Source organism: Staurois parvus, unplaced genomic scaffold (assembly GCF_062004578.1).
Source record: "Staurois parvus isolate SC_StPar_1 unplaced genomic scaffold, SC_StPar_1.0 ptg001220l, whole genome shotgun sequence".
NCBI classification, from domain to species: domain Eukaryota; kingdom Metazoa; phylum Chordata; class Amphibia; order Anura; family Ranidae; genus Staurois; species Staurois parvus.
The window spans coordinates 748,143-776,104 of NW_028319016.1; the positions used below are offsets into that span (position 1 = coordinate 748,143).

The 27,962-nt window shown below is 45.6% G+C and overlaps 1 protein-coding gene across 2 annotated transcripts in view; it reads left to right on the forward strand.

The window, feature by feature from the left end:
• GABBR1 (gamma-aminobutyric acid type B receptor subunit 1) overlaps nucleotides 1-27,962 on the forward strand; it is a 291,334-nt gene that overhangs the window by 51,517 nt on the left and 211,855 nt on the right. For both annotated transcript variants that reach the window (XM_089660238.1, XM_089660239.1), the window contains exons 4-5: nucleotides 7,228-7,431; nucleotides 12,513-12,701. In XM_089660238.1, the coding sequence (XP_089516364.1) occupies nucleotides 7,228-7,431; nucleotides 12,513-12,701 (393 nt within the window). The remainder of the gene's footprint in view (nucleotides 1-7,227; nucleotides 7,432-12,512; nucleotides 12,702-27,962) is intronic.

Genomic DNA, 27,962 nt, shown 5'->3' on the forward strand with positions numbered 1-27,962 from the left:
TCCTGTCCTCGGGTAACTTCTTGGTCCTTCAGTCGGACCTTCGTTCCAGGCTAATGGAGGCATCCACAAACTTCTCTACCCCAGGCGGAGGGCCGCTCCGGAACAAGGGGGGACTCCTATGGAGGGAAGACCGAATTGTGGTGCCGGAAGAAGCCCGAACCTTGGTCTTGGGGCATTGCCACGACAACCCAATGGCGGGGCACTTTGGCCCAGAAAAGACCCTGGAACTTCTCCGACGCTCATTCTGGTGGCCAGACATGGCTAAGGATTGTAAGGGCTATGTCAGGTCCTGTGTCACCTGCCAGAAGAACAAGCCATCAAGAAACAAGGTTTGGGGTCTGCTACGACCCTTACCTATTCCTGAACGGCCTTGGCAAAAGATCTCACTAGACTTTATAGTCGAGCTTCCGCCATCCCGAGACCACACGGCAATCCTGGTAGTCGTGGACCGCTTGTCCAAGATGGCCCACTTCATCCCGTTGAAGAAAACCCCCTCGGCGGCCGAGACCGCGCGAGTCTTCATTCGTGAGGTAGTCAGGTTGCATGGGGTCCCCGAAGACATTGTCTCGGACCGAGGGGTCCAGTTCACGTCCAGATTCTGGAGGGCACTGTGCAAAGCCCTGGACATCAAATTATCTCTCTCCTCTGCGTTCCACCCTCAAACTAACGGTCAAACCGAAAGGACCAATCAGACCTTGGAGCAATACTTAAGATGCTATACCTCGTTTACTCAAGATGACTGGCTGCCACTTCTTCCTTTAGCGGAATTTGCGTATAACAACGCCCGCCACTCAGCAACAGGGCAGTCCCCGTTCTTTGCCAACTATGGCTTTCACCCAGTCTTCCTCCCGGATTTGGTGTCGGAATGCCCAGTACCAGCAACACAAGATGTGGTAACGTTCTTCGCTGCGAACAATAAGAAGCTTCAAGTGGCCATCAGTCGGGCCCAGGAAGACTACAGGAAAGCATTCAACAGGAAACGGAGAGGAGATCTGGTATTGCGGCCTGGGGAGAAGGTTTGGCTGGCGACGTCCAATCTAAAGATGCTTTGCCCGTCAAAGAAATTGGGACCCAAATTTATAGGCCCCTTCTGCATTAAACGGATGGTTAACGAAGTAGCCTACGAACTCGCCCTCCCTGACACGCTCAAGATCCACCCGGTCTTTCATGTGTCCCTGCTGAAGCCAGTGGTCCCAGATGCCTTCCCTGACCGGGAATCTAGACCCCCGGAAGCGGTAACGGTCGAAGGAGAAGAAGAGTTTGAGGTTGAAACAATCCTGAAGTGTCGAAGGAGGGGAGGCCAGACCCAATTCCTTATCAAATGGAAGGGCTATGGTCCTGAGGACAATTCTTGGGAACCAGCCCATAATGTCCATGCACCCAGACTTGTCCGGAGGTTCTTTCGCGATCACCCGTGGTGGAGAGATCGGGTGGGCATCCGGAGGCTGCCCGTAGGGGGGGGGGCAATGTCAGGGATCTCCTCGATCCCTGCCGCGATGGTCCCGGCGCAGGCGCAGTGCACCGCCCTGTGCAGGGACACGGGCACTAGGTCCGGGCCGGCCGCGGCGTTCGAGTTCGCGCATGCGCAGTAGAAGCCGCGGCCGCCCGCTCGGCACCAATGGCAGCGCAGGGCGGGATATTTAAATGGCCCTGAGCTGTCATTCAGTGCCTTCTGGTCTTTCCTGCATCCTGTATCCTGTGAACCTGTACCCTGTAAGTTATTGACCCGGATTGTACCTGACCTTGCTGTTTTCTCCTATTCTGACCCTTGCTTTGCCTGACCTCTCTCCTGAATGCCCCCTATTGGATTTGACCTGCTGTTGCTGACCTGGCGTGTGACCCGACCATTCTATGCCCGCTGCCTTGTACCTTGCCGCCCTCTCTGTTACCGACCCGGCCCGTCTGACCTTGCTCATCCATCCATCCATCCCGTGCAGTGGGGTCTTCTGACCTCCTCACATCAGACTCTTCCCCGTGGGAGCCCCTTGCGCATACTACTACCACTGACGGACGCACCCAGTAGTCACGACCTGGTCTCAGGGAGCTCCAAGTCCATCCCCACCATCAGGGGCCCTGGTGAACAAGCACCCTGGGACTTAGACTCCGTGCGCTGGGGACGCCTATTCAGTGGAGTGCTAGTAGTACCGCCGGGCGGTCCCTTACACCACCGTTCTTTTTGCTCCAAATAGTATACACCTCACAGAATGTAACTAGTCATAAAAAGGCTAAGAAGAAGGATCCCATAGCATAAAACCATTTTAGATGAATTTATATTGTATAAAGATAAAAATACACTCATATCTCTAGTTAAATTTGATTGTCGCCAGTGTCTCTCCACCATATCAATGGTATAGAAAGCTATTATATGGTAGAGAGACACTGATCGAATTTACCTAGAGATATTTAAAAAAAATGAAACCAAATGGATCCATGAGTGCCAGACATTAACACCACAAGGCTTCAACATAGGAATTGACCTGAATTGTTTCATTACAGATTTTTAAATGGAGCTCCCAATTTTTATTTCTCCAGTGCTAAAATATAAATTGTATGCGTGTATTGTTACATATATTTTCTATCTAAAAAACTCTTTTTAATATAATCAATTTTTATATTCATATTTTTTTAACTACATGTTTCATATACACGTTTTTATGTTTATAATATTATCTTTATTAGTTCTTGAGGTAGAAGTATTCACCCTTTCACTACTACTTTCAGCTACAGTTTTTGTAGCTGCTGACTTTTTTTTTTTTAGGTGGAACTCTTCTTTAAGCCATGTAATGATTTTAGATCACCTATTATATAGGCAATCAAATATGTAGATTACAGGGTCATCTGATACACCTAATAAATACATGCCACTATCTGTTTAGGTTAAATAGTAGAAAGACTAATAATATGTTTTCTGTAATATTTATACGTTATCACGAGTGTACTTCGCTATTATGGACTCCAACTGATTAATTCAATTGCCACTGTAAGGGGTTAACTGCCCTAATGGTATAAAAACAGCAACTGATATGGTGGTAATTGCACTTCCTGAAGACGACCAATAGGTTGAAACGCGTCGAGATTTGATGGTATAATTTCTGCTGGCCTCACTTTTGAGCGGTGGAACGCACGTCACTTCGGCAAGCGGAGTGGATAGTGGCCATCTTCCCCTAACATACATTTTGACTGCACTGTGTGGTGGTCTTAGGCACTATATTATGTGAGTGTATTTTTATCTTATACAAATTAAATTCATCTGAACTCTATGGGATTCTTCTTATGCTTTTTTATGACTGGTTACATTCCACGAGGTGTATAATATCTGGAGCAAAAAGAATGGTGGAGACCACATTGGGGAATGTCCCACAAGCGCTGTAGACCATGCTAGAAATACGTGGTCACCTATACAAGGCCTCTTGATGATGTCCTATTAGATGAAAAACGTTGGGAAGGAGTTTCCAGTGCTGATGTCACGCCGCTGCGCGATCCCGGGTCGGCAGCGGTTGTACATGTGAGCCAGTTTACATTATTTTATTGGAGTAGTTTTACCCATATATTTGAATAAATACCACACTGTTTTAATGGCAGCCATCAGTTCCAGTGAATTCTTCATAGGAAGAAGGATTTCTATAGTTATGGTGGTGGATTGACCATTTCAAATTTTTTTACTCTGACTTTATACTTTGTGGACTGTTTTTTCATATTGTGTTTTATCATTTTTGAAACTTTTCTGTATCCCATTTCTGTTTATGCATAAATATTCCCGTGGTACTGCACTTTTTGATCTTTTACCTATACAGTGTGAGTGTCAGTCCATGTGGGGCACTTACAGCACTGTCAAGTGGAGCACTTTAATTACAAGCATTAGTTCACTGGCACGTTTCTTTCACACTTTGGGACTGTATAGGTGTATATATATATATGTATATATGTATGTATGTATATGTATGTATGTGTATATATACATTTTTTTTCTGGACTCTATTGGACTTTTAAGTTTACATTATTCTTGTTGGACATCATTTAAACTACTTTGCTGGTATACTTTTAGTACTTTGAGACAAGCACGGCTCAGTTTCCTAAACATTTTCAGTATGCTGTGTTAAAATACCGCATTATAGAACTGCGGCAGTCACAGTATTGATTTTTTTACTGTATTTTAAGGTTTTCACATTTAATCATTTTTTTTTTTGCACATCCAAGATGCATAGCCATACTTATATACAGTCAGAAGAAGGTAGAGATAGCTTGGGAAGAGGACAAGACAGAGTGTGGAAAGAAAGTTGTTGGATGATCGAGGCAGAGATACAGCCTATAGATGGTTCGAATCTCAGCCGTTTCAGCATGGACCGGCCAAGATTCGAACCATCCATGGGCAGGCTGATTGTACTCAGTTCGATTGTTTTACAACATGGTTACAATCACTATGTCAGATTTTTAGTATGGAAAAAGTTAGGTGAAGAGGGCAGCAGAGATACCTTCTGGGAAGAGGGAAAAGCTCCAAGAGCAGGATGCAAAAATAGTTTGGGAAGAGGAAGAGAGAGAGTATGGAAAGAGAGTTGGTGGATAACGGGGGCAGAGGTACAGCCTAGGCAGATGGAGAGATCTTGGGAAGAGGATGAGACAGAATATATAAAAAGGGTTTGTGGAAGACAGGGGCAGAGATACCTTCTAGGTAGAGAAAAAAGTCAGAAAGGAGATGGAGATCACTTAGGAAGAGAAAAGAAGTTGGGTGAAGCAAGGAGCAGCGATACAGCATAGGGTGAAGACAAGCTCAGAGAAAAGGATGTGGGGAAATTTTGGGAAGAGGCAGAGTCAGAATATGGAAAGAGAGTTGGTGGATAATAGGGACAGAGATACAGCCTAGGTAGAGGAATAGCTGAAACGGGGGGAGAAGAAGGCTTGGGAAGAAGGAGAGAGTGGAGGGGAAGAGGAAGGCAGAGATACAGCCTTACAGCCTCTAAGGAGTGGTTACATTTCAAGAGAAAGAGATGGAGAGAGCTTGACGTAATTTGTTCCCCTTGAGAAAGTCACGTGACAAGTGATGAAACATTCCGGGAAGAAGCTTTGGATGACGTCACAATGCATGTACGGAGCTGGTGATCACTACGGCGGTGGTGCACACTGAGTGCACATTTGTATTCAAGTTTGCATTTGGAATCTATTGCTGTGAACCTACATCATGCGTTCAAAGGAGCTGTCCATGCAAGCGAAACAGGCCATTGTAAGGCTTCAAACATGAAACAAATCCATCAGAGAGATAGCAGAAACCTTAGGAGTGGCCAAATCAACAGTTTGGTACATTCTGAGGAAAGAAGAACACACTGGTGAGCTCAGCAACATAAAAAGGCATGGACATCCATGGAAGACAACAGTGGTGGATGATTGCATGATCCTCTCTATGGTAAAGAAAAACCCATTCACAACACCCAGACAAGTGAAGGACACTCTCCAGGATGTGGTTGCATCATTGTCAAAGTATACAATCAAGAGAAGACTTCACGAGAGCAAATACAGAGGCTTCACCACAAGGTGCAAACCATTCATAAGCCTGAAGAATAGAAAAGCCAGATTAGACTTTGACAAAAAACATCTAAAAAGGCTAGACCAGTTCTGGAAAATCATTCTTTGGACGGATGAAACTAAAATTAATCTGTACCAGAATGACCACAACCCCGAAAGCAGTGATCTCTAGAGGCAGGGTTCGTCTGAGCTATTCGAGCCGGGACCCAATACCAACGAAACAGTACTTTGTATGCCGCCTCCAGCGTGGCTGTGTTAAATTAAAATTTAGCTATAAATGACCAGGCCATGTTCCAGTCCTCCAGATCCACAACCGCTCCCAAGTCATGCTACCACTGGGCAACATATGATAGAGAGGTACGCATAGAGCGCCTATTCAAGAATGCATAAAGTAGGGAAACAAGTCCTGGAACTCCCGAACACTTTTGGCAAAGCTGTTCAAAGGCAGATTTCTAATACGGGAAAGCAGAATTACCCCGCAATGAGGTCAGCCAGTGCCACAATTGAAGATAACAAAAAAATTCCCCTTGAGGAACATCCCGTGACTCCCGAAGAGATCTCCAAGTGGGGAAGGACTGAGAAGTCAAAAAGTGTCACACTTGTGAAAAACCATTGGCCACCCACCAGGAGAATGCCCCTGGTTGATTGAAGCCCAGCGGGAAAAGAGGATTATTAGTAATTGGGAGCAATATTTATTTATTTTTTAATAATTTTGGATTCAGGTTGTGCTTGGCTTGTAGCGCTGCACTTGTTCACTTTATATATTGATTTTGCCTTATATGGATTAAGGGTTGTGTGCTAAAGCCGCTACTTAACCCCCTGGCGTCGGCGACTCCCAGCCCTTTAAGGGTTTCAGAAGCCGGGAGGCAGGGCGGGGTTTTAGGGTCATGTGACCGTCGTGATTCGCCGTCACGGCAGTCACATGATCAGGAAAAGTCCAGATCGAAATCGGGACCTTTCCGTGAGTACCGGATGTTTTTCTTAAGTGCACACAAATGTGCAGCCTCTCGGTGTCAAAGCCCAAATACCGGGAGGCCGCACATTTGCTTACGGCCGGCACCAAGAGGTCAACTGCTTATGTTATGTTTCACTGTCACTAAGAGTAAGTTTGTGGTTGATCCATAGAAGCGTGCAAGATTTATTTATTTATTTATTGAATAGGGAGATGAATAGATAAGGAAAAGATCTAGAGAACTTGGAAAGGTGGGGAGGAGGATATACTAAGGAGAGACAGAACTTGGGGAGGTAGAAGGAAACTTTTAAGGGGGAGGAATAAAGAAAGCATGGGGATAGGGACAAAGAGAAGACCTGTCTAGATAAGTAGCAAAAACTCAAGGAGAGGGAAGGAAAGAGAGAAAAAGCCAGAGGAGAGAGGAGGATGAGGAATAGGGCTTATAAAAGAGGCAGAGATTGTGGGGGAGGAGGAGAGAGGACAAGAGGGTTTGTAATGGAGGAGAGAGGGCTTGGGGGGAAGGAAGAGACAAAGATGAGGATAAACAATAACACGGGAGGCAAATAGAAGATCTGAGGGGGAAGCAGAGAGAAAATGGGCCTAGACAGACACTTTACAAGATGTACTTATACAGTATGCATAACAATATCAGCAGTCAAGTTGTATTTAGTCTTTGTCCTTACCAAGCAATGACGTATGGAGTGGAGACAGTAACATATACTCTGTACTTTAATAGTCTGCTTTCTCTCATTTTTTAGGATGCCGGATCATACACCCTCCTAGAGACGGGGGGATCCGTTACAGGGGTCTCACCCTTTCTCAGGTAAAGGCGGTTGAGACGCTTCCGGTGGATTATGAGATTGAATTTGTTTGCCGTGGAGAAAGGGAAATTTCTGGTCCTAAAGTACGCAAGTGCCAGCCGGACGGAACCTGGACAGATATGGACAAACCAAGCCGCTGTCGTAAGTTTCTTTTTACTTGTCTCTAGGTACCCATAGGGAGGCATCTGTTTCATGGATATCTGCCTGACTTTGAAGGTGCAAATTCACTGTGAAGGTTGGCCTATGGATACATTCTACTGACAGTACATGCATCAAATGTATTATTTATTTATTACAGGTACTTGTATAGCACCATCAGTGCTTTACATATATATTGTACATTCCCATCAGTCCCCGCCCCCAAGGAGCGTACAATCTAAGGTCCCTAACTCACATTCATACATACACATACTAGGGCCAATTTAGACAGGAGCCAATTCACCTCCCAGCATGTCTTTGTTGTGTGGGAGGAAACTGGAGTACCTGGAGGAAACCCACACAAGCACAGGAAGAACATGCAAACTCAAGGCAGGTGGTGTCGTGGTTGGGATTCGAACCTACGACCCAAGTATTGCCAGGTGGAAGCTGCCCATGATGCCACTTCTTTACTTTTCAAATGAGTAAAATATCAGTACCCGGTGGCACAGTGTCCAAGGGGTTAACAAGTGTATTTGATGGTCATTAGTCCCTGTTCTTCATGTAGGAAGGTCCGCGTGGCCTGATCCCCACTCATTCTTCTCAGGCAATGCTCATCAAGGCCAGAATGAAGCTGTGTATGGCCTTTTATATTGCCGCTCAGTTTATTTCACTAAGCCTTTTTTGTGTCCTCACTGCTAAGTGACTGCACTCTATTGTGACTTCAGCCTAGAGTGATGGCACTCTTTTTCAAGTTCAACACAGAGTGATGGCATTGTATTGGGGCCTCAAGGTAGAGTGACTGCACTCTATTAATATCCCATTATAGAGTGAGACTGCACCCTATTGGGACCTCAAGGTAAAGGTGACTAGACTCTATTGGAACCTCATGGTAACGTGATTGCACTCTGTTGGGACCTCGCAATAGACTGAAAGGATTCTATTGAAACTCCACAGTAGAGTGACTGCACTCTGTTTTTGATTTTTGATAAAGAAACTGTAGACTGTTGAGACCTCACAGTTGAGTGACGGCACTCTCATGGAACCACATAGTAGAGTGGCTGCTCTCTATTGGGATCTCATGGCAAAGTGAGGGCACTCTAGTTAAACTTCTAAGCAGTGTGGCTGCAGTATATTGGGACCTCATCATAGAGTGACCGCACTTTAGTGGAACCTTATGGTAAAGTGACTGCACTCTGCATTTAGTCTACCGTGAGGTCCCAGCATTCCCCTGAGACTTCACAGGGGAGTGACTGCATTCTAGTGGAACCTCCTAATAAAGTGACTGCACTCCGTTAGGGACTGACAGTAGAATGACTGCATTCTATTGAGATTTCACAGTATAGTGACAGCACTCTATTTTTATCTTTTGATAAAAAACTGCATGGTATTGGGACCTCGCAGTAGAGTAAATGTACTTTGTTGGGACCTTGCGGAAGAGTAACAGTACTCTGTTGGGACCTCGCGATAGAGTAACTGTACTTTGTTGGGACCTCGCGGTAGAGTAACTGCACTTTATTGGGACCTTGCAGTAGAGTAACTGTATTCTATTGGGACCTCGCGGTAGAGTAACTGTACTCTATTGGGACCTCGCGGTAGAGTAACTGCACTTTATTGGGACCTCGCGGTAGAGTAACTGTACTCTATTGGGACCTCGCGGTAGAGTAACTGTACTCTATTGGGACCTCGCGGTAGAGTAATTGTACTTTATTGGGACCTTGCGGTAGAGTAACTGTACTCTATTGGGATCTTGCGGTAGAGTAACTGTACTCTATTGGGATCTTGCGGTAGAGTAACTGTACTCTACCGCAAGATCCCAATAGAGTACAGTTACTCTACCGCAAGATCCCAATAGAGTACAGTTACTCTACCGCGAGGTCCCAATAGAGTACAGTTACTCTACCGCGAGGTCCCAATAGAGTACAGTTACTCTACCGCAAGATCCCAACAGAGTACAGTTACTCTACCGCAAGATCCCAATAGAATACAGTTACTCTAGCGCAAGGTCCCAATAAAGTGCAGTTACTCTACCGTGAGGTCCCAAAAAAGTACAGTTACTCTACTGCGAGGTCTCAACAGAGTACAGTTACTCTTCTGCAAGGTCCCAACAGAGTACAGTTACTCTACCGCAAGATCCCAATAGAGTACAGTTACTGTACCGCGAGGTCCCAGTAGAGTAACTGTACTCTATTGGGACCTCGCGGTAGAGTAACTGTACTCTGTTGGGACCTCGCGGTAGAGTAACTGTACTCTGTTGGGATCTTGCGGTAGAGTAACTGTACTCTATTGGGACCTCACGGTAGAGTAACTGTACTCTGTTGGGATCTTGCGGTAGAGTAACTGTACTCTATTGGGACCTCGCGGTAGAGTAACTGTACTCTGTTGGGATCTTGCGGTAGAGTAACTGTACTCTATTGGGACCTCACGGTAGAGTAACTGTACTCCGTTGGGATCTTGCGGTAGAGTAACTGTACTCTATTGGGACCTCGCGGTAGAGTAACTGTACTCTGTTGGGACCTCGCGGTAGAGTAACTGTACTCTGGTGGGACCTTGCGGTAGAGTAATTGTACTCTGTTGGGACCTCGTAGTATGGTAACTGTACACTATTGGGACCTCGCGGTAGAGTAACTGTACACTATTGGGACCTCGTAGAGTAGCTGCACTATGCAGTAAAAGCAAGAAATTGTTTTTATATTCCTTTCTTAAGCCTCGTTCACACTTGACTAATTTCTCATTTTTGCCAAACGCCCTCATAGCGTTAGACAGGTGTTTGGGAAGTGTTTTTAACACTCCTCAAATGCTCCCCAAACGCCCTATGTGCATTTTTGAGGCTTTGATAGGCATTTGCCAAGCCCTTAAACCGCACCAAAAATGCCTATAATGAAGTTTAATGGTATTAACTCTCTGCAAACACCTCGCATCTGCCTCGCAAACACCACGCAAATGCCTGCCAGGCATTTGAGGAGCATCACCATAGACTTGAATGGGAGGCTTCAACTCCTGACTCTACATGAGGCGTCAATTTTGCTGCAACACTAACGGTTCAGTGTGGACAGCACTGTGTGCTGCCATGTGTAGAATTTTCATAGGCGTTTGAGGAGCATTAAAAACGCTTCCCAAATGCCTGTCTAAAGCCTGCTAACAAAGCTAGCTTGAACTTAGCCTTTACTGCTGCTCAAACAGGGGACCATATAATTGTTTCACCTCTTAGAAAAGAAGATATGGCCCTCCTGGAACCCAAGTCTAATTTTGCCAGGATATGCACTTTAACCTCCTCGGCGGTATGATTATTTCAGATTTTTGGTGCTGAAAGCGGTACCATTATTTTGCATGGAAATATGTATTTTTTTATTGTAGGCCTGTAATTTTTAGGAATAACTCACTGAAATCTGTCCGAACAAGAGTCTAGTAAACATCCCGGGTATGATAAAACTTGAAACACGAAATCATAAATCATAATTTAATAAATAATCATAAAAAATAATAATATAATAATAAATTTAATTCAATAATATAATCAAACCAAAAACACTGAAATTTGAAATATAGCGCCAAGTTCGCACATCGCTGAGCTCAGTCGCAGAATCGTTTTCAGTGTCTGATGAGGAATTTCCCCCACAAATCATTATCACTCAATTCTGCAAGTGGTTCTGATTTACTATCGCTGTTCTCTAGCCGGTCTAAAACCGCTTTTGACCTAAAGGGACGCTTTTTGGACGCCATGGATGTTTCTCAGTTTCCAGGAAGAAAGAACAGTAAAAATGCAGGCAGGGCACAGGACAAAGCACTCGGGACAAAATGTATGTGAAATGGTTTGATACAGGAATGTTTTATTATGTAATATTCGTTTACAAAAAAATGAAATTTTTTAAATCTGCCGCCGGTTACGGCCGCCATACGTCCCGACGTCACAGGGACCGAAACACGGAAGCTGGATGCCGGCATCGGCCGGAGGAGATGGCCGGGGATGCTGCAGGGGACACATTGCGGGAGCGAAGGACAAGGTAAGTGCTGCAGGGACTCCCTGAGCAACGCCGCATGGTAAGCCCGAATGTAGCTCTGGGTTACCGCTCTTGGTACTGAAATTTTACCCCGAGCTGCACTCGGGAATACCACTAGGGAGGTTAAAGGTCTAGGTTGGGACTTTGAGCTTGTTTTGATCAATTTAGGAGTATTCCAAATTTTTATAGACTTCTATGGGAATGTAAAATCCATGTGATTCCAACAAAAGTCCCCAAGAGACGGGAGACATCTTTTGCCTGCTTGCTAGACTTGGGGTTAAAGTCACAAAGACGAGCCACTCGTTCCCATTCTGTCCCCGGGGTTGATTCATCAATGTCGCTTACAAATGCCTCCTCAGCAGCCAGATTATTTGCTTTCGTCTTCTGTAGGTCTTAAGGCATGCAAAATTTAGTATTGAATGAAGGGCCTTTTTTGCATGCCTGTAGTGCTATTTAGGAATGCTTAACCTTGCTACCTTTTTACTACTGAAAAGATAATGTTTGAAATGTCATTGCCCGCCGTATTATCTTCACCAGAACCTGTGGATGGAGTAGACCCGACTGATTTATATACAAAATACATGGTGCAGTTATCATTAGAGATGTTACTGCTGGTCACATATTCAAAACTTGCCTCGTAATTTGGATCTTCAGCCACTTTTTTTTTGTTGTTTTAAATGAAGTGGGGGAAGTTAAAACCTTTGCTGACACCATTGGCAGGGGTAAGTGATGAGAAATCCAAAACTTTTTCCGAAAAAGGATGGGGAATCTCCCAATGGGGACACTTATTCAGGTGGCCACTGTCCAAGGTGGGATTTTCCTTCAATGAATGGAAATTATTTCTTACTTCCTGCTGTCTTTTGGGCAAGGAAGTGAGGGAAAATATCACCAATCGGAATGCAGAGAACAATGGAAGGCTTTCTATTACTTCACCACTCTATTCTTATCTTAAACTAGAATAAAAGGTTTTGGAGTTCTACTTTAGGTCTCCATTAGGCACACTAGGCTTTAGTTTAGGGCAATCTAACCAAAAGGGCCTTCTATAATATACTGGTGCTGACTCTCGTCTTTCTTCCTCCCTCGCAGTCCCTACCTGCCTTCGCATGCACCTGAAGCTGGAGAACGGGCAGGTAGATGTCAGCATGATGGGCCGAGTACCAATGGAGGGCACAAGCGTCCGGTTCCGATGTGACCCAGGCTTCCTGCTGGTGGGCTCCAGTCACAGCATGTGTACCAAAGCGGGGAAGTGGGACCACCCAAAACCTACCTGCCAAGGTGAGATGAGAAGGAGGTAACACTGATTGATGGTATAAAGGGGAATGTTCATCCATGTTGGATGTTCTAAGGGTCCCACAGACATACGTCCAGGTCTCTGCCCAAAATTTGGTCTCTGTATCACACACATCAGGATGGTTTTTATGTTCAAACCTTCTTTTTGAAAAGTCTGAACCAGGAAAATCTCAACGTGTAGGCCAGGCATCGATAAATGGTGGACTATGGTCCAGATCCGGACTGAACTAATGTCTCATCCGGACCACAGCGGTGGTGGGGGATGTTCATCCATGCAGGATGTTCTAAGGGTCCCACAGACATACGCCCAGGTCTCTGCCCACAATTTGGTCTGTGTATCACAGACATCAGGATGGTTTTTCTATTCAAACCTACTTTTGAAAAGTCTGAACCAGCAAAATCTCAACGTGTAGGGCATGCATCGCTAAATGGTGGACCATGGTCCAGATCCAGACTGAATCAATGTTTTTTCTGTTCAAACTTTTTTTTGAAAAGTCTGAACCAGGAAAATCTCAACGTGTAGGCCAGGCATCGCTAAATGGTGGACTATGGTCCAGATCCAGACTGAACCAATGTCTCATCTGGACCACAGCGGTGATGGGGGATGTTCATCCATGCTGGATGTTCTAAGGGTCCCACAGACATACGCCCAGGTCTCTGCCCACAATTTGGTCTGTGTATCACAGACATCAGGATGGTTTTTCTATTCAAACCTACTTTTGAAAAGTCTGAACCAGCAAAATCTCAACGTGTAGGGCATGCATCGCTAAATGGTGGACCATGGTCCAGATCCAGACTGAATCAATGTTTTTTCTGTTCAAACCTTTTTTTTGAAAAGTCTGAACCAGGAAAATCTCAACGTGTAGGGCATGCATTGCTAAATGGTGGACCATGGTCTAGATCTGGACTGAATCAATGTCTTATCTGGACCACAGCGGTGGTGGGGGATGTTCATCCATGATGGATGTTCTAAGGGTCCCACAGACATATGCCCAGGTCTCTGCCCCAAATTTGGTCTGTGTATCACAGACATCAGGATGGTTTTTATGTTCAAACCTTCTTTTTGAAAAGTCTGAACCAGGAAAATCTCAACGTGTAGGGCATGCATCGCTAAATGGTGGACCATGGTCTAGATCTGGACTGAATCAATGTCTGATCCGGACCACAGCGGTGGTGGGAGATGTTCATCCATGAGGGATGTTCTAAGGGTCCCACAGACATACGCCCACGTGTCTGCCCCAAATTTGGTCTGTGTATCACAGACATCAGGATGGTTTTTATGTTCAAACCTTCTTTTTGAAAAGTCTGCACCAGGAAAATCTCAACGTGTAGGCCAGGCATCGCTAAATGGTGGACTATGGTCCAAATCCAGACTGAACCAATGTCTCATCCGGACCACAGCGGTGGTGGGGGATGTTCATCCATGCAGGATGTTCTAAGGGTCCCACAGTCATACGCCCAGGTCTCTGTCCCAAATTTGGTCTCTGTATCACAGACATCAGGATGGTTTTTATGTTCAAACCTTCTTTTTGAAAAGTCTGAACCAGGAAAATCTCAACGTGTAGGGCAGGCATTGCTAAATGGTGGACCATGGTCCAGATCCAGACTGAATCAATGCCTCATCTGGACCACAGTGGTCCTACCATTTAGGAGCCGTTCTGCCCACAGCCCAAAGCTGCCGCTGTCATTCTCACAGAACCAACAGCTGGAGGCAGGAGAGCTCTGGACAGAGGACAGGAGCTGCCCGAGTTAACAAGCAGGTGATTGGTTGCAAAGATGCAGGGCGGTCATCGCACAAATAAGTGATTTGGACCTCTGCTGGAAGAATGTTTTACTGGCTGGACCTCTGTGAATTTGAATTCAATACCCGAGGTGTAGGGGATGCATGGTGTGTGGTGTGGTTTAAAGGGAATTGGCAGCACTTCTTTTTTCAGGCGTTTTTATCTAAGAGTAACCAGCAGTTACAACAATAACGTGTTCTGCCTCTGAAATCTCACGTTCGGTAGCAAGTGCTGAGCGGGAATGCAAGTCTTGCATACAGGACAAGATTTTATCAGATGAGACCCTTCCCAAGCTCAGGACCTGTGTGATACACCTTCCAGCAGTCCATGGATATGTGGTCTGTGACCTTTCTTAAGGTAGCCCATTCAGTGCCCAAGCTGTCCATTGTCATCCCTGTCCCTAGACCTAATCCACTCAATAGACTGGTTCCTATCTCTGCCTAGTCATTTCCTCATTGCTGGGTGCCCCACAGTGACACAAATGGAGCTATATACAGCCCCTCTGTGTCCATCATGGCTGGCCAAACTTCATGAGAACTTTGTGTCATTGCTAGACCCAAGCTATCCCAAGATGGCGCCCGGAGCCCATGGCAGAGGACATATTGGTCCAATGCTGGGCTTGTTCTAGTGCCTGTAGTAGGTGGCAGTCCTGTGAGCATATTGTTTACTACTGGAAAGTGACTTTGCACTGCCAACCCGACGGAGTGAAAGCGTAGCAGCCTGCTTTGGCCGATCCACCTGACCACACAAGCAAGTGCTCACAGGGGCGAAGGTCGTGTTTTTGCCTGGGTGGCTCAGCTTTCTCAAAATATAAGACATTTTATCTAGCTGGCATCCCAAGATTTGAGAAAATGTACCAACTATATATTTTGTAGTAACTCACAGTGCAGGGGTCAGTGGTAAGTAACCCACAGAGTACAGGGGTTAGGAGTAGGTATTGCAGAGTATAGAGGTCAGGAGCAAGAATCATTTCAAGTACAGGGGTTAGGAGTAAGTAACACACAAAGTACAGATGTTAGGAGCAAGTAACACGCAGTGTAGGGGTCAGGGGTAAATAATGCAGTGTGCAGGGGTCAGGAGTAAGTATCACAGATTGTAGGGGTCAGGGGAAAACAATGCAGGGGTCAGGAGTAAGTAACACACAAAGTACAGATGTTAGGAGCAAGTAACACGCAGTGTAGGGGTCAGGGGTAAATAATGCAGTGTGCAGGGGTCAGGAGTAAGTATCACAGATTGTAGGGGTCAGGGAAAAACAATGCAGGGGTCAGAAGTAAGTAACACACAAAGTACAGATGTTAGGAGTAAGTAACACAACATGGCTGGCCAAACTTCATGAGAACTTTGTGTCATTGCTAGACCCAGGCTATCCCAAGATGGCGCCTGGAGCCCATGGCAGAGGACATATTGGTCCAATGCTTGGCTTGCTCTAGTGCCCCACACACAATTAATTTACGTACAATTTTGATGAATTAAAAGCTATTCAAAATTTTTACAAATGCACCCCATAAAAACGAATGATTCAGAGGAGAAAGATTCAACTTCTCGTTCATTTGTGGCTGCAATCTTTCTTGGTCTACCTGACCTTGGCTTGGTATCAAAAGATCCCTGAATTTTCCACTTCTTAACCACTTCCATACCGGGCACTTTTGCCCCCTTCCTGCCCAGGCCAATTTTCAGGTTTCAGCACTCTCACACTTTGAATGACAATTGCGCGGTCATACAACATTGTACACAAACTAAAATTTTATTTTTTTGTTCACACAACTAGAGCTTTCTTTTGGTGGTATTTAATCACCGCTGGGATTTTTATTTTTTGATAAATTAACAAAAAAAGACCAAACATTTTGAAACAAAAACCACGGTTTTCTTTGTTCCTGTTATAAAAGTGTGCAAATAAATAATTGTTCTTCATAAATTTAGGCCGAGATGTATTCTGCTACATGTCTTTGGTGAAAATAACCAAAATCAGTGTTTATTATTTAGTTTGTTGGAAAGTTATAGAGTTCACAAACTATGGGATATAGCTGAAAATTGATCAATCCTGAAGTACTAACGGCCAATCTAATTTCTTGAGGCCCAAAAATGTCGGAACAGTACAGATATCCCCCAAATGTCAGGACAGTACAGATATCCCCCAAATGTCTGCACAGTACAGATATCCCCCAAATGTCAGGACAGTACAGATATCCCCCAAATGTCAGCACAGTACAGATATCCCCCAAATGTCAGGACAGTACAGATATCCCCCAAATGTCAGGACAGTACACATATTCCCCAAATGTCAGGACAGTACACATATCCCCCCAAATGTCAGGACAGTACAGATATCCCCCAAATGTCAGCACAGTACACATATCCCCCAAATGTCAGAACAGTACAGATATCCCCCCAAATGTCAGAACAGTACACATATCCCCCAAATGTCAGGACAGTACAGATATCACCCAAATGTCAGAACAGTTCAGATATCCCCCAAATGTCAGAACAGTACAGATATCCCCCAAATGTCAGAACAGTACAGATATCACCCAAATGTCAGAACAGTACAGATATCCCCCAAATGTCAGAACAGTACAGATATCCCCCCAAATGTCAGAACAGTACAGATATCCCCCAAATGTCAGAACAGTACAGATATCACCCAAATGTCAGAACAGTACAGATATCCCCCAAATGTCAGAACAGTACAGATATCCCCCCAAATGTCAGAACAGTACAGATATCCCCAAATGTCAGAACAGTACAGATATCCCCCAAATGTCAGGACAGTACAGATATCCCCCAAATGTCAGGACAGTACACATATCCTCCAAATGTCAGAACAGTACAGATATCCCCAAATGTCAGAACAGTACAGATATCCCCCAAATGTCAGGACAGTACAGATATCCCCCAAATGTCAGGACAGTACAGATATCCCCCAAATGTCAGGACAGTACACATATCCTCCAAATGTCAGAACAGTACAGATATCCCCAAATGTCAGAACAGTACAGATATCCCCCAAATGTCAGAACAGTACAGATATCCCCCCAAATGTCAGGACAGTACAGATATCCCCCAAATGTCAAAACAGTACAGATATCCCCCAAATGCCAGGACAGTACACATATCCTCCAAATGTCAGGACAGTACACATATCCCCCAAATGTCAGAACAGTACAGATATCCCCCCAAATGTCAGGACAGTACAGATATCCCCCAAATGTCAGAACAGTACACATATCCCCCAAATGTCAGAACAGTACAGATATCCCCCAAATGTCAGAACAGTACAGAAATCCCCCAAATGTCAGGACAGTACAGATATCCCCCCAAATGTCAGAAGAGTACAGATATCCCCCAAATGTCAGGGGTCCTGCATCCTCCTAGAGCAGAAAGAAAACTCCTCCTACAAGCTTTAACCAGTGCTCTGCTGGACACAGATAGAAGTCACAAGACTGCTATATACTGCTGATGAGAAAAGGTATTTAGCAGTTTCTATTTACTAAAATAATTGCATTTCTATGGTCTGTGGGAGACCGGATATAGTGAATGCAGGGTGCGGGGATACCAGATATAGTGAATGCAGGGTCCGGGGAGACCGGATATAGTGAATACAGGGTCCGGGGAGACCGGATATAGTGAATGCAGGGTCCGGGGAGACCGGATATAGTGAATGCAGGGTCTTGGGAGAGCGAATATAGTGAATGCAGGGTCCGGGGAGACCAGATATAGTGAATGCAGGGTCCGGGGAGACCGGATATAGTGAATGCAGGGTCCGGGGAGACCGGATATAGTGAATGCAGGGTCCTGGGAGAGCGGATATAGTGAATGCAGGGTCTGAGGTCTGACCAGCTATAGTGAATGCAGGGTCCGGGGAGATCAGATATAGTGAATGCAGGGTCCGGGGAGACCAGATATAGTGAATGCAGGGTCCGGGGAGAGCGGATATAGTGAATGCAGGGTCCGGGGAGAGCGGATATAGTGAATGCAGGGTTCGGGGAGACCGGATATAGTGAATGCAGGGTCCGGGGAGAGTGGATATAGTGAATGCAGGGTCCCAGGAGAGTGGATATAGTGAATGCAGGGTCCGAGGAGAGCGGATATAGTGAATGCAGGGTCCGGGGAGAGTGGATATAGTGAATGCAGGGTCCCAGGAGAGTGGATATAGTGAATGTCAGAACAGTACAGATATCCCCCAAATGTCAGGACAGTACAGATATCCCCCAAATGTCAGAACAGTACAGATATCCCCCAAATGTCAGGGGTCCTGCATCCTCCTAGAGCAGAAAGAAAACTCCTCCTACAAGCTTTAACCAGTGCTCTGCTGGACACAGATAGAAGTCACAAGACTGCTATATACTGCTGATGAGAAAAGGTATTTAGCAGTTTCTATTTACTAAAATAATTGCATTTCTATGGTCTGTGGGAGACCGGATATAGTGAATGCAGGGTCCGGGGATACCAGATATAGTGAATGCAGGGTCCGGGGAGACCGGATATAGTGAATACAGGGTCCGGGGAGACCGGATATAGTGAATGCAGGGTCCGGGGAGACCGGATATAGTGAATGCAGGGTCTTGGGAGAGCGAATATAGTGAATGCAGGGTCCGGGGAGACCAGATATAGTGAATGCAGGGTCCGGGGAGACCGGATATAGTGAATGCAGGGTCCGGGGAGACCGGATATAGTGAATGCAGGGTCCTGGGAGAGCGGATATAGTGAATGCAGGGTCTGAGGTCTGACCAGCTATAGTGAATGCAGGGTCCGGGGAGATCAGATATAGTGAATGCAGGGTCCGGGGAGACCAGATATAGTGAATGCAGGGTCCGGGGAGAGCGGATATAGTGAATGCAGGGTCCGGGGAGAGCGGATATAGTGAATGCAGGGTTCGGGGAGACCGGATATAGTGAATGCAGGGTCCGGGGAGAGTGGATATAGTGAATGCAGGGTCCCAGGAGAGTGGATATAGTGAATGCAGGGTCCGAGGAGAGCGGATATAGTGAATGCAGGGTCCGGGGAGAGTGGATATAGTGAATGCAGGGTCCCAGGAGAGTGGATATAGTGAATGTCAGAACAGTACAGATATCCCCCAAATGTCAGGACAGTACAGATATCCCCCAAATGTCAGAACAGTACAGATATCCCCCAAATGTCAGGGGTCCTGCATCCTCCTAGAGCAGAAAGAAAACTCCTCCTACAAGCTTTAACCAGTGCTCTGCTGGACACAGTTAGAAGTCACAAGACTGCTATATACTGCTGATGAGAAAAGGTATTTAGCAGTTTCTATTTACTAAAATAATTGCATTTCTATGTTCTGTGGGAGACCGGATATAGTGAATGTAGGGTCCGGGGAGACCAGATATAGTGAATGCAGGGTCCGGGGAGAGCGGATATAGTGAATGCAGGGTCCGGGGAGAGCGGATATAGTGAATGCAGGGTCCGGGGAGACCGGATATAGTGAATGCAGGGTCCGGGGAGACCGGATATAGTGAATGCAGGGTATGGGGAGACCAGATATAGTGAATGCAGGGTCCCAGGAGAGCGGATATAGTGAATGCAGGGTCCGGGGAGAGCGGATATAGTGAATGCAGGGTCCGGGGAGAGCGGATATAGTGAATGCAGGGTCCGGGGAGACCGGATATAGTGAATGCAGGGTCCGGGGAGAGTGGATATAGTGAATGCAGGGTCCGGGGAGAGTGGATATAGTGAATGCAGGGTCCCAGGAGAGTGGATATAGTGAATGCAGGGTCCGGGGAGAGCGGATATAGTGAATGCAGGGTCCGGGGAGAGTGGATATAGTGAATGCAGGGTCCGGGGAGAGCGGATATAGTGAATGCGGGGTCCGGGGAGACCAGATATAGTGAATGCAGGGTCCGGGGAGAGTGGATATAGTGAATGCAGGGTCCCAGGAGAGTGGATATAGTGAATGCAGGGTCCGGGGAGACCGGATATAGTGAATGCAGGGTCCGGGGAGAGTGGATATAGTGAATGCAGGGTCCGGGGAGACCAGATATAGTGAATGCAGGGTCCGGGGAGAGTGGATATAGTGAATGCAGGGTCCCAGGAGAGTGGATATAGTGAATGCAGGGTCCCAGGAGAGTGGATATAGTGAATGCAGGGTCCTGAGTTTAGTAACACTTTAAATACAATTTTTTGTCATGATGAGTCATATTTTCCATATCAACATTTCACGATTTCTGCCGGGGGATGCAAACTTTTCAGCACAACTGTATCTAATCATGTGCAAGCAAAATCTTTTTCCTTTTTTTCTTCTTGCACATTATTGGGTATTTTTCGCAAAGTAATTTTTCACTTTGTCCATCCTTCACTAAGACAAATGAAAGTTCCCGTTGAATGGGAACGCGTTCTACTCATTTATTACATCCTCCTCGGCGACCCAGACTGGTGAAGTCTGCTGCCCTCTAGTGGCAGAGCCCATCCCCTGCATCCCCTCTCAGTCAGATCCTGAGCCAGCCGGTGGAGGAATTGGACAGTGAAGGTAATTGCAGAAAATTGCTCATGAAAAATACAAGAACTGCTGGATATTTGCTGATGACACATCTATGTAAATATGGAAGATCAAATAGATTACCTGCAATGCAATGGGATTTTTTTTCTCGCAGAGAACTATTTTAATTGCTTTCATTTTTTTTGGGGGGGGGGTTTAAGTAAAATTGCGGGAATTTTCGCTGTAGGCCAGAAAAGTGAAAGGCTGATAAAAGCGAACTGCGTAGGCGAGTCCTGGAGGAGGACAGCATTCACCCAGTTTCAGAAAATCCTGCAGGACTCTGATGATTCTAAGGCTAGGTTCGTTCCTATGCCGTTTGCATGTGTTCTGTTTCTGCAGTGCGCTTTGCGTTTTTTGCCGCGTTTTGCTTAACTTGTTGCTGGGCGGATTAATCCGCAAAATGCAAAACACATCAAAAATGCATTAAAAACACGTTAAAAAGCGCATAAAAAATGTCTATAGAACCGAAACACAACATTTTGCGTCTAAAAAAAGTCCCTGACCCTTTCCAAAAAAACGCACCGGGTAAAAACGTGGAAATGTGGACCTGTCCCGTAGGAAATATAATAATTTGGTGCTGCGCTTATAATTTATCCCTTGAATCAAAGTGAACAGAAAACTTCACAGAAAGAGCATATAAATCCCAAAATCTGTATAGAATAGAAACACATAAAAATTATATATAACAGTGGAACCCCCAAAGTACTAAATTTAGGGTGTAACCTAAGTACACCATAAATAGGTGACTAATGAATATCAATATATATAGAATAGAATGCACATGAAAATACAAAATCATATATAACAGTGAAACCCCCAAAATATATGTAGGGTGTAACCTACCAATAAACATAAAGAAAAAAGAAATAAACTATTTATACGTGACCCCAAAATGCGGGGATGAATATTAAGATATACGTGAATCCATGACACATATAATGATAGGTCAAAAATTCCAGAATCATATATAAATAAAATATCCAACATATAAAGTGAATCTCATTCAAAAAAATAAACTAAAAGTCCAAAACCACCTAAATGGTGGAGGTGTCCTATAGTCCTTAGTGGATGTATGTATATGAAAGGTTATACATAGGGAATCCAACACTGAGTGAAATGCCCCCTCACCTCCATGAAGCGACCCCACAGGGTCAAAGCGTTTTTTTCAAATAGTACCGCACCGAGCGGGAACCTGGACCCCCTCCTACAGGCACAGGGTCCAACGCAGAGTCAATCCCCCTCACTGGTGGACAATGGCACCGTAAGCAGCCTCCTCAGAAATATCCCGGAAATAGCCAATCATGTGAATAGCTTTACATAAGCCTTGTGTGTAACCACATGCTGTGGGTGTACTTTACATTGATGTCTATTGGAGTCCCAAGATGGCGTCCATTACGTCAGCACATCCGGAAATTGCGTCACCATGTCCTACGCGTTACATCACGCTAACACGTGCCTTCCTCAGGGTCCTCTGCGTTTTGCTTAGCTTGTTGCTAGGCAGATTAACCATTTGCCGCCCGGCCAATGGCCGTTTGGTGGCCGGCAAAATCCCTCAGCGTTCTGGGTGGATGCCATATGGCGTCCTCCCAGGCATGCGCAGTTTGGGCGCCTGCAGAGCGGCGCAGCGGTGCAATCTGTCACCGATCGTGTACCTCGGACACGGCCGATGACAGATCTGAGTACCGGCCCCGTTACCAGTACCATGTGACCTGCTGTGACCAATCACAGCAGGTCACATGACAGTTGTATACAATAGATGGCTTCATTCATGCCATCCATTGTATACTAGTGTGTCTAGCTGTGAATGGTCACAGCGATCACATGCACAAGCTGGGCCAATCACAGCCCAGCTGTGTCATGTGATTAGCCGTGCCCAAATCACAGCTAAGCACAAAAAAAAAAAAACCCTGAATGTTTTGATGTCATTCAGGTAAATGCTTGCTTATAGCAAAGTAATTCTTTGCTATAAGCAAATTGTGTAAAAAAAAAAAATACTGATCACTTCCCCAAAGTAGTGCAATGTTACTATGGTAACATTGTACTACTTTGATCATAGTGAAATATGAAAAAAAAATCTTAAAAAAAAGAAAAAAAATTTAATAAAAAATTAAAAATAATAAAAAAAAAATTTTTATATATTTTTTTTATACAGTCAGTGTCCCTGATCACCACCATGCCAGTTATATGATGACGCTGTACTGCACTGGTGACAGTATGTAAAAAAAATAGTGAAAATAATTTTTTTAATTTTCTGAAAAATTATGACAAAAAAATACAAATTAAAAAAACTCGCCATGCCTCTTATGAAGTACGTCAGACTGTCTACTCTGCAAAAAGGGGTAATTTGGGGATATCTGTACTATTCTGACATTTGGGGGATATCTGTACTGTTCTGACATTCTTGGACCTCAAGAAATTAGATTGGCCGTCAGTACTTCAGGATTGATCAATATTCAGATCTATACCATAGTTTGTGAACTCTATAACTTTCCTACAAACTAAAAAATACATCCTAATTTGGGTTATTTTCACCAAAGACATGTAGCAGAATACATCTCGGCCTAAATTTATGAAGAACAATTATTTATTTGCAAACTTTTATAACAGAAACAAAGAAAAACGTGTTTTTTTTCAACAGTTTTGGTCTTTTTTTGATAATTTAGCAAAACATAAAAACCCCAGCGGTGATTAAATACCACCAAAAGAAAGCTCTAGTTGTGTGAAGAAAATGATAAAATTTTAGTTTGGGTACAATGTTGTATGACCGCGCAATTGTCAAAGTGTGAGCGCTGAAACCTGAAAAATGGCCTGGGCAGGAAGGGGGTAAATTGCCCGGTATTGAAATGGTTAAAACACAAAATGCATCAAAAACGCATCAAAAAAGTCTATAGAACCGAAACGGTTTAAAAAAGTCTCAGAACCTTTCCAAAAAAACGCACCGGGTGAAAACGTGGAAATGTGAACCTGTCCCGTAGGAAATCGTGATAAATGGATGGGTGTGCGTTTCCGCAGAACGCATCAGAAAACACAGAGGGGTGACCCCGGACCAGCGCAGTCACATTTGTGACACCAGACATATTGTGATTGAATGTTACAAAAAAAAATAGCCTCTTAAATCTGAAGCGGCTGTAATTGCCTGTAAAATGCAATGTGGCTGCCTGGAGGTGCTCTGGATGGTGCAAAGAGCGCCCCCTGGATGTAATTTCCGGCTTGTGCGATTGGCTCACTGATTTTCCCAGAAGTCTCTGGCCCGCCCCTTTCTATCATTGGATTTCAGTTCTTTTTAATCATGGAGGCTCAGGATCACCTGTGGGTAGGGGCGGACTGACAATTCATGGGGCCCCCGGGCAATAGGGGATCATGGGGCCCCTGTGTCCTTGCCCACACTCAAACCACCCCCAAAAAAGTCTATGAAAGGTACCAGGGGCATCTCATGGGGCCCCCTACTGACCCCGGGCCCTCGGGCAGTGCACGAGTGCTCGAATGGTCAGTCCGCCCCTGCCTGTGGGTATTACCTACGGTGTTCTGTATGCAAATATAGCCTGCCTAGGAACGCCCACTTCTCCAGTCTGACACCCACCCATCCAGGCATTTTATATTTGCATAACTCCTCCCACGAGCCAGCCCACTTTTTACATCAGGACTCTTGAGAGGAGTACTAAAGCTGCATGCTGTGATGCTTTTAGGAAGCTATGTGCTACACCCTACCAGTAGCCATTATCTGCCTGCATTGCATAGAGAAGCACAGAGACCTAGTAGTGACATCAATACAGTTAAAAATAAGATAGTGGGTGGGGCTAAATGTGGCCAACAGATGATTGACAAGTGACAGGCTGATAGCCGTGCCCCCTGCAACATCTCATCACCCAGCAGTGCAAGCAGGGACAGTCTACATGAGAGTGACAACTCTGCTGTGAGCATAGGGACAGTGTCCCACCATCACAGGAAGCTGTACATCCCTGGGCACTGCCTGTCCAGCTTAAGAGGGTAGCGGTTGGGCAGTAAAAAATGTGGTGTGACCACTGTATTTTACCACCCCCTAACTGTTAGAGGCTAAAAGCCGTGCCCCCTAACATCTCATCACCGCACAGTGCAAGCAGGGGCAGTCTACATGAGAGTGACAACTCTGCTGTGAATATAGGAACAGTGCCCCACCATCACAGAAAGCTGTACATCCCTGGGCACTGCCTCTCCAGCTAAAGAGGGAAGCTGTTGGGTGGTAAAAATGCAGCGTAACCACTGTATTTAACCACCCCCCCTAACTGCTAATGTGAATGACCCCTAATATGCTTTCATTACACCCTGTTTCTGCCTATGGCAGGTAAGTGAGGGTGACATTGGCATCCTTAAGGCGATATCCTGGGAAATGCCAAGTAGCCCAAATCTTTCAAGATGGCGCTGCAACACCCCGCAGTCGTGAGTCGCCATTCATTCCCCGGGATCTCACCTGAAGGAGGCTGATGAACTCTCTCTCCCCTCCCCCCACAGATTTTGTTTCAGTTTCATTAACCACTTCCCATCCAGGCTAATGCAGGCCATACACGGGTCCAATTACGAACCATTTTTTCGTCCGAAAATCGAAAACGTTGTTCGCTCGGTAATCCGATGGTGTCATCAATGATTTCAAAAATCAGCCGACCGAGTCATAAAGGTCACCCCATATAGCAGATGAAATTTCTGCTCCTTCCAGGTCACGGCTCACGCGCATATTCTTTTCGGAAAAACAATCGTATGATTTGACCATCATTGAGTCAAAAATCTGAAGTTTTTCACAAATTTTCCAACATGCCTGGTCATCGAAAAGGGAGGAACCACGAAAATCTGCCGGTGCAATTGACCCCACTAACAGAGCGAAAATCGGCCGATTATTCTTAGGTCTCATTTTCAGATGAAAAATCGGTCCCATGCATAACCGGCATAATTCTGACATTTCTCTCCTACATGTAAAAATCATTTTTTACATTTTTCTGTTTTTTTTTTATTATTTGCTAGAAAATTACTCAAACATTATATATATATTTTAATCAGAGGCCCTAGAGAATAAAGTGGTAGGTGTTGCAATTTTCTAGGTCACATGGTATTACATAACGATTTCTCAAACACAGTTTACACTGTAATGAATTTAAAGCGAAAAAAAGCAAAATATATAACATAGTTTTTTTTGTAAAATATAAAAGATGATGTTACATCGAGTAAATAGATACCAAACATGTCACGCTTTAATAAATGATGCAGCAGGCGAGTCCATTTTGCTGAGATGTCATTGCAGCAACTCAGAATGGTCCTCAGTAGTTTGTATGGCCCCCACGTGCTTGTATGCATGCCTGACAACGTCGGGGGAGGCTCCTGGTGACACGACAGATGGTGTCCTGGGGGATTTCCTCCCAGATCTGGACCAGGGCATCACTAATCTCCTGGACAGTCTGAGGTGCAACCTGGCAGAGGCGGCGGCAGATGGACCGAAACATGACATCCCAGAGGTGTTCTATTGGATTCAGGTCAGGTGAGCGTGGGGGCCATTTAGTGGTATCAATTCCTTCATCCTCCAGGAACTGCCTGCACACATGAGGCCGGGCATTGTCATGCACCAGGAGGAACCCAGGTCCCACTGCACCAGAAGGAACCCAGGACTTGCTGCACCAGGAGGAACCCAGGACCCACTGCACCAGGAGGAACCCAGGTCCCACTGCACCAGAAGGAACCCAGGACTTGCTGCACCAGGAGGAACCCAGGACCCACTGCACCAGGAGGAACCCAGGACCCACTGCACCAGCTTAGGGTCTGACAATGGGTCCAAGGATTTCATCCCCATACCTAATGGCAGTCAGGGTGCCATTGTCTAGCCTGTAGAGGTCTGTGCGTCCCTCCATGGATATACCTCCCCATACCAGGGGCTGACTCACCATTTGGAAACTTGGGCACTGCCCGAGGGCCCAGGGTCAGTAGGGGGCCCCATGAGATGCCACTGGTACTTTTTTCATAGGCTTTTTTGAGTTTGGGCAAGGACACAGGGCCCCATGATCCCCTATTGCCCGGGGGCCCCATGAGTTGTCAGTTCGCCCCTGACCATCACTGACCCACCACCAAAACGGTCATGCTGAACGATGTTACAGGCAGCAGAACGTTCTCCACGGCTTCTCCAGACCCTTTCACGTCTGTCACATGTGCTCAGGGGGAACCTGCTCTCATCTGTGAAAAGCACAGGGTGCCAGTGGTGGACCTGCCAATTCTGGTGTTCAATGGCAAATGCCAATCCAGCTCTATGGTTTCGGGTAGTGAGCACAGGCCCACTAGAGGACGTCGGGCCCTCAGGCCACCCTCATGAAATCTGTTTGTAATTGTTTGGTCAGAGACATTCACACCAGTGGTCTGCTGGAGATCATCTTCTCTGCCTCTGCCAGTGCTCATCCTGTTCCTCCTTGCACAAAGAAGCAGATACCGGTCCTGCTGATGGCTTAAGGACCTTCCACGGCCCTGTCCAGCTCTCCTAGATTAACTGCCTGTCTCCCGGAATCTCCTCCACGCTCGTGAGACTATGCTGGGAGACATAGCAACCCTGCTGGCAATGGCATGTATTGATGTGCCATGCTGGAGGAGTTAGACTGCCTGTGCAACCTCTGTAGGGTCCAGGGATCGCCTCATGCTACCAGTAGTGACACGGACGCTAGCCAAATGCAAAACTAGTGAAAAACAGTCCAAAAAGATGAGTAGAGAAAAAAAATGTCAGTGGCCTCCACCTGTAAAACCATTCCTGTTTTGGGGGTCATCTCATTGTTGCCCGTCCAGTGCACCTGTTGTTGATTTCATTAACACCAAAGCAGCTGAAAGTGATTAACAAAGCCCTGCGCTACTTAACTGACCAGATCAATAGCCCTGGAGTTTCATTGACTTGATACTATACTCGGAGTAAAAAGTCTTCCTTGAATTTTTTCAATTGTCAGGACTCCCGTTTCTCCAGCAGGGGTCTCTCTT